Source organism: Pseudoliparis swirei, chromosome 23 (assembly GCF_029220125.1).
Source record: "Pseudoliparis swirei isolate HS2019 ecotype Mariana Trench chromosome 23, NWPU_hadal_v1, whole genome shotgun sequence".
Lineage (NCBI taxonomy): Eukaryota > Metazoa > Chordata > Actinopteri > Perciformes > Liparidae > Pseudoliparis > Pseudoliparis swirei.
The window spans coordinates 13,770,391-13,783,271 of NC_079410.1; the positions used below are offsets into that span (position 1 = coordinate 13,770,391).

Below are 12,881 nucleotides of genomic sequence, written 5' to 3' on the forward strand. Positions count from 1 at the left end.
GGGCTTCACAGTGGTAGAGTGGCCAACACTGTCGCATCACAGCAAGAGGGTTCAATTCCCGGTTGGGGTGGCTCCCACAGTCCAAAGACATGCTCAGGTTTAATGAGCTCCAAATTTACTATTGATGGGAGTGCAAATGATTTTTAATACTTTATTACATTTTCGTTACTTTTTAATTATTTGTAACTTTTTAATAACTTTTCATTACTTTTTTTACTACTTTTTATCTTTTTCATTACTATTTAACTTTTTTATATGGAGGTTAGTTTTTAGGTTAGGTGGTGGAGTGGCCAACACTGTCGCCTCACAGCAAGAGGGCCGTGGGTTCAATTCCAGGTCGGGGCGGTCCCTCTGTGTGCAGTTTGCATGTGGCAGCATGGGTTCCCTCTCCAGTCCAAAGACATGCTCAGGTTAATACATCTCTAAAGTTCTGATAGATATGAGTGTGAATGGATTGTAAAACTTTTTAACTTTTACATTTTTTTTATTACTTTTTTATAACTTTTTGTAACTTTTTTATAACTTCATACTTTTTTATTACTTTTAATCTTTTTTATTACTTTTTAACTTTTTAATAACTTTTTAGTACTTTTTAACTTTTTAATATTTTTTTATAACTTTATTTTTTTTAGGACTTTTTAGTACTTTAATTTTTTTAAAAACTTTTACATTACTTTTGTACTTGTTATTACTTTTGTACTTTTTCATTACTTTTGTACTTTTTATTACTTTTGTACTTTTTCATTACTTTTGTACTTTTTATTACTTTTGTACTTTTTTGAAGATGATGTCTGTATGAGATTACAGATTGCCATTCTATCCAGCATGCTGGGCAGGCCAGGAAAGGCCTATTTCATAAATTGAGTGATGAATTGTGTGGATGTACTCACCAGTTGACTAATAAAAATATATATTTAGTATTTATAAACAATTATTGCGTTTCTAACAAGAAACAGAATGAAAGTGATTGTTTGAAACACATGCATCTCCATTTTGTGAAGGTTTATTTCAGAAGGACGTATCGTACACCGAGTGTGAAGCGGTCGGGATGAGAGTCAGTGTCTCCAATTCTGAAGTCATGATGCTCTACTGCAAAACAGGGCATTGAGATCTCCTGGTTGGGAGGGAGTCACTGCCCATGCTTGGGAGTTTAAGTATCTTGGGGTCTCGTTCACGAGTGAGAGAAAAATGGATTACGAGATGTACAGGCGGCGGGGTGCCGTGTCATTCGTGATGTGGCCATTGTACCGGACTGCAGTGGTGAACAGGGAGCTTAGCCGGAAGTCTCAGCTCTTGATTTACCATGTCTGTCTACGGTCTGACCCACATCTTTGGATATGAGCTTTGCAAAGGGACCAAAGTTAACTTCTTTTGTTAGGGGGCTGAGCTCAGCCTTAGAAATAGGTACACCCAGAACACGCTGGAGGGATTATATATCTCGTCTGGCCTGGGAATGCCTTGGAGTTCTCCAGTAAGAGCCAGAACACTTTGTCTGGAATACACTGCTATCCTGATGCCCTCGCAGTGGAAAGAAAATAGATAATTGGCGTGTTCTTACACACTCACAGCGCTGTATAGTGCTGCAGATAAAACAAGAGATTACAGTATTGCTTATTGCTTAAAATGAATTAGTTGTCAGAAAGGAAATGACAGGATTCTGTATTGTGATGGCAATACATCTTTATTGGAAAGTTAGGGTTAGGGTATAAGCCACATTCATATTTTATGAACTCCGTAGAAAGGCCTCAACCCGATAATGGCTCTTACTCAGCAGATTCAGACTAAAGAAAAAGAGAGGAAAGTCAATTAGCGTAGTTATTCTCAGATGCAAATTAAAATATGTAAATGGTGAAAGTGCACAGCAAACGATAATTTTACTGACTTCTCGTTTTAACACAATTGATACTGTGATCACGCAAACAACCAAGTTACCTTTCCAACATCGCGGCTCTTGACTCTCAACTTGTTGACCTGGGACTCAGCGATGTCAGCGCGCTCCTGAGCTTCCTCCAGCTCATGCTGGACCTTTCTGTGCCTGGACATGTGAGTGTTGGCCTGCTCCTCCTGTTAAGGGATTGAAGTTATATTAATGTACAGTCACAAGGCAGTTAAGAGTGATGTTATTGTTAAATCAACTGTTAATGATGTGTCACATGATCTTTTTCACTCACAGCATCCTCAGCTTGTCTCTTGTAAGCCTTGACTTTGAGCTGCAGCTTGTCCACCAGATCCTGAAGTCTGATCAGATTCTTCTTGTCCTCTTCCGTCTGTTCAGATAAAGAATTGTTAGCAATGAAATACAGTAAGATGTAAACCAGTTATAAGTTAAATGTACCTGGTAGCTCAGCTCCTTCACTCTTCTCTCATATTTGCGGACTCCTTTCACAGCATCAGCTCCACGTCTCTGCTCGGTTTCAACTTCAGCTTCCAGCTCACGCACCTGCAACATGAAAATGTTTACATTCTTTCTACTCATTGAATGTACAATATACGTCCTAAATTTAATATATGATGAGCATTTAAAGTGTAAAATGGATACCCTGGACTCCAGCTTCTGCAGCTGCTTCTTGCCACCCTTCATCGCGAGGTTCTCAGCCTCATCCAGACGATGCTGCAGGTCCTTGACGGTGACCTCCAGGTTCTTCTTCATCCTCTCCAAGTGAGAACTGGTGTCCTGCTCCTTCTTCAGCTCCTCTGCCATCATGGCAGCCTGAAATTATGCAATGGTCTCTGATTATTCCATAGTCTATAATGAACTGTATCAGTGAATGGAAGTAGACAAAAAACATAACATAGGTGAGTTAGAGACGTAAACTCACATCGGTGATAGCTTTTTTGGCTTTCTCCTCAGCATTTCTTGCTTCCTGAACTGAATCCTCCACTTCACTCTGAACCTGGACAAGGTCAGTCTCCAGCTTCTTCTTGGTGTTGATGAGACTGATGTTCTGAATGTAAAAAAAAAAAAAAAGTTTAATATGATGTTTGCATTTTCAGAATACTAATTTCTTGTGGATTATTAAAAAACAACCTGAGAGTGAAGCAGTCCCACACGTTCACTAGCATCAATCAACTCCTGCTCTGCCACTTTGCGTCCTCTCTCCGTTTGCTCCAGAGCGTCTCTCAGCTCCTCAATCTCAGCCAGCATCAGGCCATTTCTGCGCTCCACCATGGCAACCTGCTCCTTCATGTCTTCCTGTCCTCTGAGAGCATCATCAAGGTGCAGTTGGGCATCCTGAAAACATATTCATGAAGATTTACATTTTCTTCTGTTACCTTTCTTTTTTTTCATTCAGAAATCCAACTAAACTCACCTTGAACTGTGCCTGGACGTTCCTCAGTTGTTTCTGGGCTTCAGCAGCCTGCCTGTTGGCATGACTCAGCTGAACCTCCATCTCATTCAGGTCTCCCTCCATCTTCTTCTTGATTCTCATGGCATCGTTCCTGCTTCTGATCTCAGCATCCAGAGTGCTCTGCATGGAGTCCATTACCCTCTGGCTGTTCCTCTTGATCTGCTCCATCTCCTCATCCTTCTCTGCCAGCTTCCTGTCAACTTCACCTTTGATCTGGTTGAGCTCAAGTTGAACACGGAGAATCTTGGACTCCTCATGCTCCAGTGTGCCCTTGGTGTTTCAACAGTTTAATTATGAGGTTAATAACTCATACAAGACTTCCATCGAAACATTTAGTTTAGTTGTGTTGTGATAAAAATTAAAACTACCAACAGATCCTATTTATATCAACATATTTCATGAAATTAATAATTTAAACAAATTCCCAAAAGTTAGTTTTGTATATGTTTCAAACCCAATTAATGTTCCAATGCTTTTTATCATTGACAAGATGTCTGTTTGATTTCCCTGACTAAAGAACTGACTGCCGGATGTTTTTTGTGAGTCTGTGTCAACTCCTGATGTTGTTGTACCTCAGCTTCCTCCAGTGCGGTCTGAATTTCAGTCTTCTCAGTATCCAGAGTCTTCTTTGCTTTTTCCAGTTCATGAACAGTCTTTCCAGACTCACCAATCTGTTCAGTCAGGTCTGAGATCTCTTCTACAGGAGAGATAATACAAGACAAATTACACTTTTAGGAGCTGCTATACAATCAGTATTATTTTCCCTGAGGTATAAATGTTTACATACGTTGCAGGTTCTTGTTCTCTCTCTTCAAGGTCTCCAATTGATCCAGAGCCTCCTCATAAGAGTTCTTCATCTTGAACACTTCAGTGCTGAGAGAGCGAGCCTCTTTCAGGGATCCTTCCAGCTCTGCCTGGCTCTCCTCATACTTTTGCTTCCATTCTGCCAGGACCTAGAATTATATCGATGAATAATAATCAATAGTTGCTTAGATAGATTTGTGTTTCACGCAAACCAATGTGGTCTTGATTTGATGTTACCTTATCAAAGTTCCTCTGCTTCTTGTCAAGGTTGGCAGCCAGAGAGTTAGCTCTCTCCACATCAATCATGAGGTCCTCCACCTCGGCCTGCAGCCTCTGCTTGGTCTTCTCCAGAGAAGCACACTTGGAGTTCACAGCCTCAATGGATTCCTCAGCATCCTGAAGGCGCTGGGCAAGCTTTTTCCTGTAGTGAGCAAGGAAGCATACATTTGTGCTTGCATGTTCATGCAAATACTTTTGCACCCACTGCAATGTCTTACAGTGTGTTTAATTTGTGGAACTGTAGAAATGGTTGATATACTTTGCCTCCTCCAGCTCCTCAGTGCGCTGGATAGCATCAGTCTCATATTTGGCTCTCCACTGAGCCACCTCGCTGTTGGCCTTGGACATTCCTCTCTGCAGCTCAGCCTTGGCCTCCAGCTCCTCCTCATACTGCTCTCGGAGCAGATCACAGTCGTGGCGGGCGGACTGAACAGCATGGGCCAGGGCGTTCTTGGCCTGTTTAAGATGACAAGAGACCATATTTACTGTCCTACATATACAGTGCAAATAGAAACTCTGGGTACCAGGGGTTAAAGTTTCTAGGTAACTTCCACAAGATGATTGTTTCGTTAAGTTTTGGTTGATGGAGAGAATGGGTATTGTAATACCTTCACTTCCTCCTCAATGTGCCGCTTGAACTCCTCAATCTGCTGCGTGAAGGCCTGCTTGGCCCTGGTCAGCTGGGAAACCAGAGCTTCTTTCTCCTCAAGCTGACGGGAAAACTCACCTGAAGGAAAATGTATGGTATCGTTTTTGAAAATGGTTAACTCACCTCCCTGGTGCTTTTCATTACAGGTGTACAGGTGACTTACCGTTCTCTGTCTGCAGTCTGGCCCTCTGTGTAGTGAAGTCGTTCAGTTGGCGAACATTCTCATCATTTTTGGATTTGAGCTCACTCAACTGGTCCTCAAGAGTTCTGCACATTTTCTCCAAGTTGCCCTATAAATAAAACATGTATTTGTTTGTATTCAAGCTACACAGAGGTTTACTGCTTGTGAATAAATCTTTTTTGTATGACTATTCTTGATATTATCCTGTCGTATTGATCCAAAGACAGTACATGTGTTCGTATCTTTAAGGAAACAATGCTAAAACAATGACTTATAAACAAACCCCACACCTTTGTTTTAGCAACAGACTCCATGTTGCTCGAGAGGTCATCGATCTCCATCTTGTACTCGCTCTTCTCCTTCTCCAGCTTCTGCTTGACACGCTGGAGGTTGTCAATCTGCTCTCCCATCTCTGCAACACTGTCAGCCTGCTTCTTGCGGAGAGCTGCTGAGGTAGCTTCATGCTGCAGGGTGGACTCTTCAAGATCCCGACGCAGCTTCTGGAACTCAGCCTCCCGCTTCTTGTTCATCTCAATCTGAGCCGTTGTTGCTCCACCAGCTTCCTCGAGCCTCTCACTGATCTCCTCCAGCTCCCTGGAGAGGTCAGCCCTCTGCTTCTCTACTTTAGCCCGAGCAGCCCTCTCAGCCTCAATCTCTTCCTCCAGCTCCTCAATACGAGCCTAGATTTGATACGGTAGTGTTATCAAGAGGGCTTATTAACTGTAATATACTTAATATGTTGTTTTTTATTAACTGACGTTAATATTCATGTATATTACATTACCTGAAGTTCCTTGATCTTCTTCTGGAGCTGAGCACCAAGAGACTGTTCATCCTCAATTTTGCTGAGGAGCTGGCTGGTCTCAAAGTCCTTCCTGGAAAAGGTAGCCAAGAAAGATTTCACTGTCAGAATCTTTCTGTTGTTTGAGTGTAATGAGTGAGATGCTGATAATAGAATTGAAAAAAAAGTACTTCTTGATTTTCTCGTCAGATTGCTGCTTGTCATTCTCCAGATCCATTACGGATTCCTGGGCCAGTTTCAGATCTCCCTCAAGCTTCCTTTTGGCTCTCTCAAGGTCCATGCGGAGCTTCTTCTCTTGCTCCAGTGATCCTTCAAGCTTTGGAAATAAAATGTTTTGTATTTGTACAACAAGACATCAATTCTAAAACGCAAACTGCTTCATAGTTTAATAACTTTGAAAGCAATGCTTCCTTACATCGTCCACTTGCTGCTCCAGCTTGGTCTTGGCCTTGGTCAGAGTGTTGACTTTGTCTTCCTCTGCCTGGAGGTCATCAAGTGTTTGATGGTGGGCCTCTTGGAGGGCTTTCTTCTCTTTGGTTAACTTGGCAATGGTCTCTTCTTGAGAGGACATCTCCTCCGTCAGGTTTTTCACCTGACAAAGGATGAAGGATACATTTTAGTATAACTTAACATCCAAGCATATATGATTCTGTAGAAATATGTTATCATTTTGTATGAGTATATCTTTTGAAGTGTGCACCTTGTTTTCTGTGGCATGTTTCTCCTTCTCCACTTTAGCCAAGGTGAGCTCCAAGTCATCAATGTCTTTCTTCAGCTCAGAGCATTCATCCTCCAGCTTCCTCTTCTTGGCAGTCAGCTCAGCATTAATTTCCTCTTCATCCTCCAGTCTCTCAGTTGTCTCTTTGAGTTTGGCCTCAGACTGGATTTTATTCTTAATGAGCCCTTCGCACCTTTCCTCAGCATCGGAGAGATTGTCACCTTCCTGCACATTTACTGCATTTTAGATCAACCATGTACACATTCATCTAATATTTAGTTTCTGTTTAATGTATAATATACATTATTTATATATTAGATTCACTGGGCAGAAGGGCTAGATATTTGGTAAAAACAGATACATAATGCAAACCCTGCAATTGTTCTCCAAGTATTTCCTGAGATCTGACTGATGAATTCGATCTCAATGACTTCCCTTACCGAAGCCACCTGCAGTTGCAAATCATTCTTTTCCTGCAGCAGAGAAACCATCTTCTCCTCCAGTTCCTTCTTCTTGGTCAGGGCAGTAGTCAGGTCTAATTTCATCTTATCATAGTTCCCCTTCATTTGTTGTAGCTCCTTCTCAGTCTCAGCACTCTTTAGCAGAGGCTTGATCTTGAAGTACAGTTTCAGCCATGGCCAGTTCTTCACGTTCATGAAAGAACGAAGGTTGTATTGGATGGTAAGGATTGCATCTCTAAAAAAAAGAAATATATACATATAATAGCACACCTTGTATTGTAACAGGATTCTGTTGAAATCGGGAGAATATCAAAATGATTTCACTATTTAAATTGAAAAAAAGAGTATATAGTGCATTCATGATAATCCTACCTTCTCTCTATCATCTTAAGATACTCCTTTCTCATAATATATCCTCTGGAAAGAGCCTGAGTCATGGTCACCAGCGAAGCAAGTTTATCATCTCTCAACTCCTCCAGGGCACCCAGCAGTCCAGCTTTGAAGAACACCTGCGTTTTCAAGTGAAGGAATTAATTCATCAGCACACAAGGACACATCAGAATGACTAAATCTATTAATGATGAAGATAATGATGAACCTTTGTGTGCCCAAACTTGTACTGTGTGTGGTCCACATCAATGGAGCCCAGCAGCTTCTCTGACGCTTTTTTGTTGTCAATGAACTGTCCCTCAGGGATGACACTAGCATTCAAGACTTTGTATCTGCAAGAAAATGATGCTGTGACTTTGATGTATTTGAACTTGGGCTGACATTATGCATCCCCATTTAACCCTTGTGTTGTCCTAACTTTCTGTATATTCACCTTGTCTATAGGGTAAGAAAGGTCCCGCCTTCACTAAACCCCTCAAATAAAGCAGCTTGATTGCATTTTAAACCCCCCAAATCTATTTTGCATGAAGAAACAATACATCAAACATGTCAATAACTAGATCAATATCTAGGTGTTTCTCTTCCCAGTGCAGAAAGACTGTGTTTAATGTGTGTGTGTGTGTGTGTGTGTGTGTGTGTGTGTTTATGTTTTCTGTTAAATTAACATGATTTTATAACTGCCAGGTCAACACTGTGCTGGAATATAGCTTTTATAGAAATATGAACAAAGGCACTGTTACATGTGTTCTCATGTTGGGGTCATTCAAGGAATTCAAGGAAATTAAGGGGGTTTACTATGCTTATAAGCATAGTGACGGGTCATTTTTTACCCCTGAGACAACACAAGGGTTTTAGTCAAATCTATTAAATTATTGTCACCTCTGTTTAAAGTCAGCGTAGAGGACTCTGCTGGGGAAGCCCTTTCTGCAGATTCTGATACCTTCCAGCACACCGTTACACCTCAGTTGGTGGATGACCAAGAAGTTTTGTATAAGACCTGATAATTTCAAACACATATTGGGTAGAATTTATTCTTCTTCACTATGTTACACAAAGTACAGAAGGTTGGATTATGAACGTCTTACCTGGGGTCTTTGATTCATTAGGAATCAAGCAACGGACAAAATGAGGGTGGGTGCTCCTCAAGTTGGTCATCAGCTTGCCCAAGTTCTCCTGTGGAGCGTCGTAACAAGATAATTGGTCAACATTATTAGAGGTTTTGAATTGTTATTCAAAGATATGAAACAATACTTACTCTGAAAAGAGCAGACACCGTCTGGAAGGAACCGCCCTTCTTCTTTGCACCCTTCTTGCTGCTAGAAGCAGCCTCTGTTACAAAATAATAGAATTTCATGAACGAGACTGAATAAATAACGTTTTCTACGTGTTAATTATGCCACTTAATAATTGCCTTTGTTTCTGCTCAAGTTTTATCTCATCTTACTAACATGAATTTATAAATGACCAGTGTGTACAGCTTCTTACCATCAGCGGTACCATGGGTTGAATACAGTAACGATAGCAGTTTGTTTGAAGATTTCTGGTAGAGCTGAATAACGGAGTCATTCAGGGGGTCCTTGTTCTTTTCCAGCCACCCAGTGATGTTGTATTCCACTGTACCAGCATAGTGAATCAGAGCGAAGTGGGCGTCGGCCTTGCCTTTTCCAGGTTTGGGCTTCTCAAAGCCCTTGGTCTTGCCAAGATGCTGATCATGCAGCTTGTTCTTGAACGTTGTGTCCGAGGCCTTGGGGAACATGCACTCCTCTTCAAGAATGGAGAAGATGCCCATTGGCTGAAGGGACATTTTGTCAAATGAAAAATAATCAACAATTGAGCACACACTCAAAAAACAGGAATTCAGATCAGGCTGACGGATTGGTCTTACCTTCTCGATAAGCTCAATGCAGGCAGCCAAGTCCATCCCGAAGTCAATGAACACCCAATCAATGCCTTCTTTCTTGTACTCCTCTTGCTCCAGGACAAACATGTGGTGGTTGAAAAACTGTTGCAGTTTCTCATTGGTGAAGTTGATGCAGAGTTGCTCCAAGCTGTTGTACTACGATTACGGAAACATTCGATTTTATAGAAATAATAGGGTTAAAGTTTAAAACTGCTCAGATATTTTTCCACAACTCACATCAAAGATCTCAAATCCAGCGATATCCAACACTCCAATGTAGAATTGTCTTGGCTGCTTTGTGTCCAGCATCTCATTGATACGGATGACCATCCACAAGAACATTTTCTCATAGATAGACTTGCACAAAGCGTTGACGGAATTGATGACCTAGAAATTAGGATTTTAGTGTGGTTATTTATTAGAATAATCATTTCATATAAAATTGCAAACATTCCCCATATTTTTTTCCAAATATCAAATCTGCTTCTTTTTATTTTTATTTTTTACCTGTGGCACGGTCTGACCTTTGGTCACCATCTCATTTCCAACCTTGACTCTTGGATAGCACAAAGCTTTCAGCATATCAGCGGAGTTCAGGCCCAACAGATAAGCGATTTTATCAGCCACTGATGGAGAGAAACAGAAGGAGTACTAAACACACATCCATCTGGTTTGGTATGTTACACACCGTTTTTGTTATAATTACCCTCATTGCCATCGGGTTCAGCCTGCTCCTCACGCTGCTTCTGCTTGAACTTCATGTTGCCGTGATGCATCACAGCTCCAGTCAGCTTGTAGATGCCCAGTTTCTCCTCAGAAGTAAAGCCCAAGATTACAATTGCTGCCTGAAATGTAAATGGAGCAAAACAATTGGTATGGGAAACATTTTCTATAGTATACAATCTATTTAACTCATTGTTGTCTTACATCTGTGGCAACAAACTCCTCCACATCATCAATGCTTTTGACAGTGATTTCACCCTGACTGACCATGTAGTAGTCATAGGGGTTGGTGGTGATGAGAAGGGCCTCTGGAAGAAATGAGAATAAATTAATAAGTGAAAACATACTCGTTTTACATTCTTTTATTCTTCATTCTTGTCTTATAATGTACCCAGGAGCTCAGGCTTATGGCCAGTCATCAGCTGATAGAAGATATGGTAGCTCCTCTCAGCACACAACTGGAAGGTGACACGAGACTTCTCCAGCAGATCTGTATTTGTAAGATATAAAGAATTGCTGATTAATGCGAATTGAAAAATTCAAGATGCGACATTTGGACAATGTTGTCCACTCCAACCGGAAAATAATCTGGACTCACATGTTTCAATATCAGCTGAGGCCAACTTCCCACTAGTGCCGAAATGGATTCTGATGAATTTACCCTAAACATGTACCAGAAAGTGTTAGTTTGACTCTAGGTGACGATACGCATAAGAAAAGTAATGTTAAGGTCCATAACATGAATACTTACAAAACGAGAGGAGTTGTCATTCCTCACAGTCTTGGCATTACCATAGGCTTCTAGTAGAGGGTTGGCTGCAATGATTTGATCTTCCAGTGAACCCTACATAGAGACATTATGAGGCCGTGTAAATTACTCAACAACAATCTCAACTGCAGCAAAGATTTTTTAGCAAACAACCCATTTTACCTGGATTTTGCTGGTTTCTTTCTTCGCTCCTCCAGCTACTGCAATTGTTGCAAAGTACTGGATGACACGCTTGGTGTTGACAGTCTTTCCTGCACCGGATTCTCCACTGGGGGAAAGAAAAGGGTAGCATGAAAACTTAAGTCATATCAATGTCCTATACTATATTATATAGATACATAAAACATAATATTATATATTTTATATATACTGTACATATGTAATATTCTGTGATATGAATATTCACTCACGTGATAAGGATAGACTGGTTCTCACGATCTGAAATAAACAGACACATATTTTAATATCTCTAAACATTACCATACCATACGTGGTCGAAATACAGTCAGGTGTTGTGTGTTTTACAAAAAAGATAAATTCAGTAAAAAATAAAATAAAATCAGTTTTATTCTTTTTTCTCAAAATAAAATATCTTACCAGTGAGCATAGCCTGATAGGCATTATCAGAGATGGAGAAGATGTGGGGTGGAGCCTCAACTCTCTTCTTGCCTCTGTATGCATTGACAACCTGAGCATCATACACAGGAAGCCACTTGTAGGGGTTCACGACGACGCAGAACAGGCCAGAGTAGGTCTGGGAAGGGAAGAAAGTTTTGCTACTATATTTGACAAACTGTATACATAAATTCAATCTGAATTTCATTTAGAGCAGCAGCTTTAGAGAAGAGAACATTTTTATATTTTTCAATGCTGATCTAAACACTCACGTAGATCATCCATGATGAATAACGCTCTTTGAGGTTATACAGCACACAAGGTTCATTGAGGTGGGTCATCATGGCCATGTCCTCAATTTTATCATACTTGGGTGGATTCATGGGATGGATTTCATCCTCTTTTACAGTGAGAGTCTGAAAAGAAAATGCAGTAAAAAAAAAAGTGATGAATTTCGTCCTATTTCATTGTTCATAGGAGATTTAAATAAAGCATGTATTTGTCTAGCTTTAATTTAAATAATATTATTCAAGTCACAATCATATTGTCTCATAATAGTTAAATAAAATGTATCTCATTCTCTTTTGCTAAGAAAGTCTGTGAAGTGAAAAAGTAATATCAAACTAATCATTGAGTGTCATACATGATTACACTTACCTTCGAAGGCTTTCCTTCATATTCCAGTGTCTCAACGATGGCTTTGCCACCTTCTTTTTTCACGAGTTTACCCTTCAGATACATTTCAATAGGATCAACCGCAAAGAAGGCTGTCTTGGCATCAAATGCAGCAGCTTGAGCCTCAATCCTCTCCCTCTCGGGCTTGCGGAGGTATATGGATGCAGGGCCGTAGCCCGCCATCTCTGCGTCTGTGCTCATGATGGCACTTTATTGAGACTGAAAAGGTAAGAAGAAATTTGAATTATTTGGAATAATTTCCTTGTGATTGTATTATATTATTATGGTATTATAGTGATGTATCTGACTGTTGTGTTATTGGCGATGTCTCAGTTTATCCAAAATGAATGCCACAGATATTTCACTTTAGGATTTACACATTTAGGAATGAATTATCCTAAATGTTTATACACACTATGAGTGTCATCACAATGAGGGTGAATATCTAAATAGTCTTCATCAATTCCTATATTCAAGATAATACTTCCTCTAGTATATATGTCATTGGGGATATGAATGCAGATATCTCAGACAACTGCTCATTATTTGCCAATCACATGGCTGA

The 12,881-nt window shown here is 40.4% G+C and overlaps 1 protein-coding gene across 1 annotated transcript; it reads right to left on the reverse strand.

Annotated features, from left to right (window-relative positions):
- Positions 1-1,662: 1,662 nt before the first annotated feature.
- Positions 1,663-12,535, reverse strand: LOC130188820 (myosin heavy chain, fast skeletal muscle-like). The gene is made up of 39 exons (XM_056407331.1): positions 12,299-12,535; positions 11,914-12,057; positions 11,624-11,780; positions 11,437-11,464; positions 11,189-11,294; positions 11,009-11,101; positions 10,856-10,919; positions 10,649-10,747; positions 10,462-10,565; positions 10,241-10,379; positions 10,042-10,160; positions 9,772-9,921; positions 9,520-9,690; positions 9,120-9,426; positions 8,890-8,963; positions 8,720-8,807; positions 8,514-8,631; positions 7,843-7,966; positions 7,617-7,753; positions 7,224-7,479; positions 6,766-7,008; positions 6,481-6,657; positions 6,236-6,381; positions 6,048-6,138; positions 5,554-5,943; positions 5,246-5,372; positions 5,042-5,160; positions 4,693-4,889; positions 4,392-4,575; positions 4,138-4,303; positions 3,923-4,047; positions 3,312-3,620; positions 3,029-3,232; positions 2,820-2,945; positions 2,540-2,710; positions 2,336-2,440; positions 2,172-2,267; positions 1,933-2,064; positions 1,663-1,781 (listed from the first exon to the last, which is right to left on the reverse strand). The coding sequence occupies exons 1-39, from the start codon at positions 12,515-12,517 to the stop codon at positions 1,764-1,766; spliced, it is 5,823 nt and encodes a 1,940-aa protein (XP_056263306.1). The 5' UTR covers positions 12,518-12,535; the 3' UTR covers positions 1,663-1,763.
- Positions 12,536-12,881: the final 346 nt, after the last annotated feature.

Coding starts and splice junctions, on each gene's coding strand:
- LOC130188820 (XM_056407331.1), bottom strand. CDS start 12,517: ATGAGCACAGACGCAGAGATGGCGGGCTACGGCCCTGCATCCATATAC. Junction 11,465..11,623: donor CTATCAGGCTATGCTCACTG/GTAAGATATTTT, acceptor TGTTTATTTCAG/ATCGTGAGAACCAGTCTATC. Junction 6,658..6,765: donor AACATGCCACAGAAAACAAG/GTGCACACTTCA, acceptor ATCCTTTGTCAG/GTGAAAAACCTGACGGAGGA.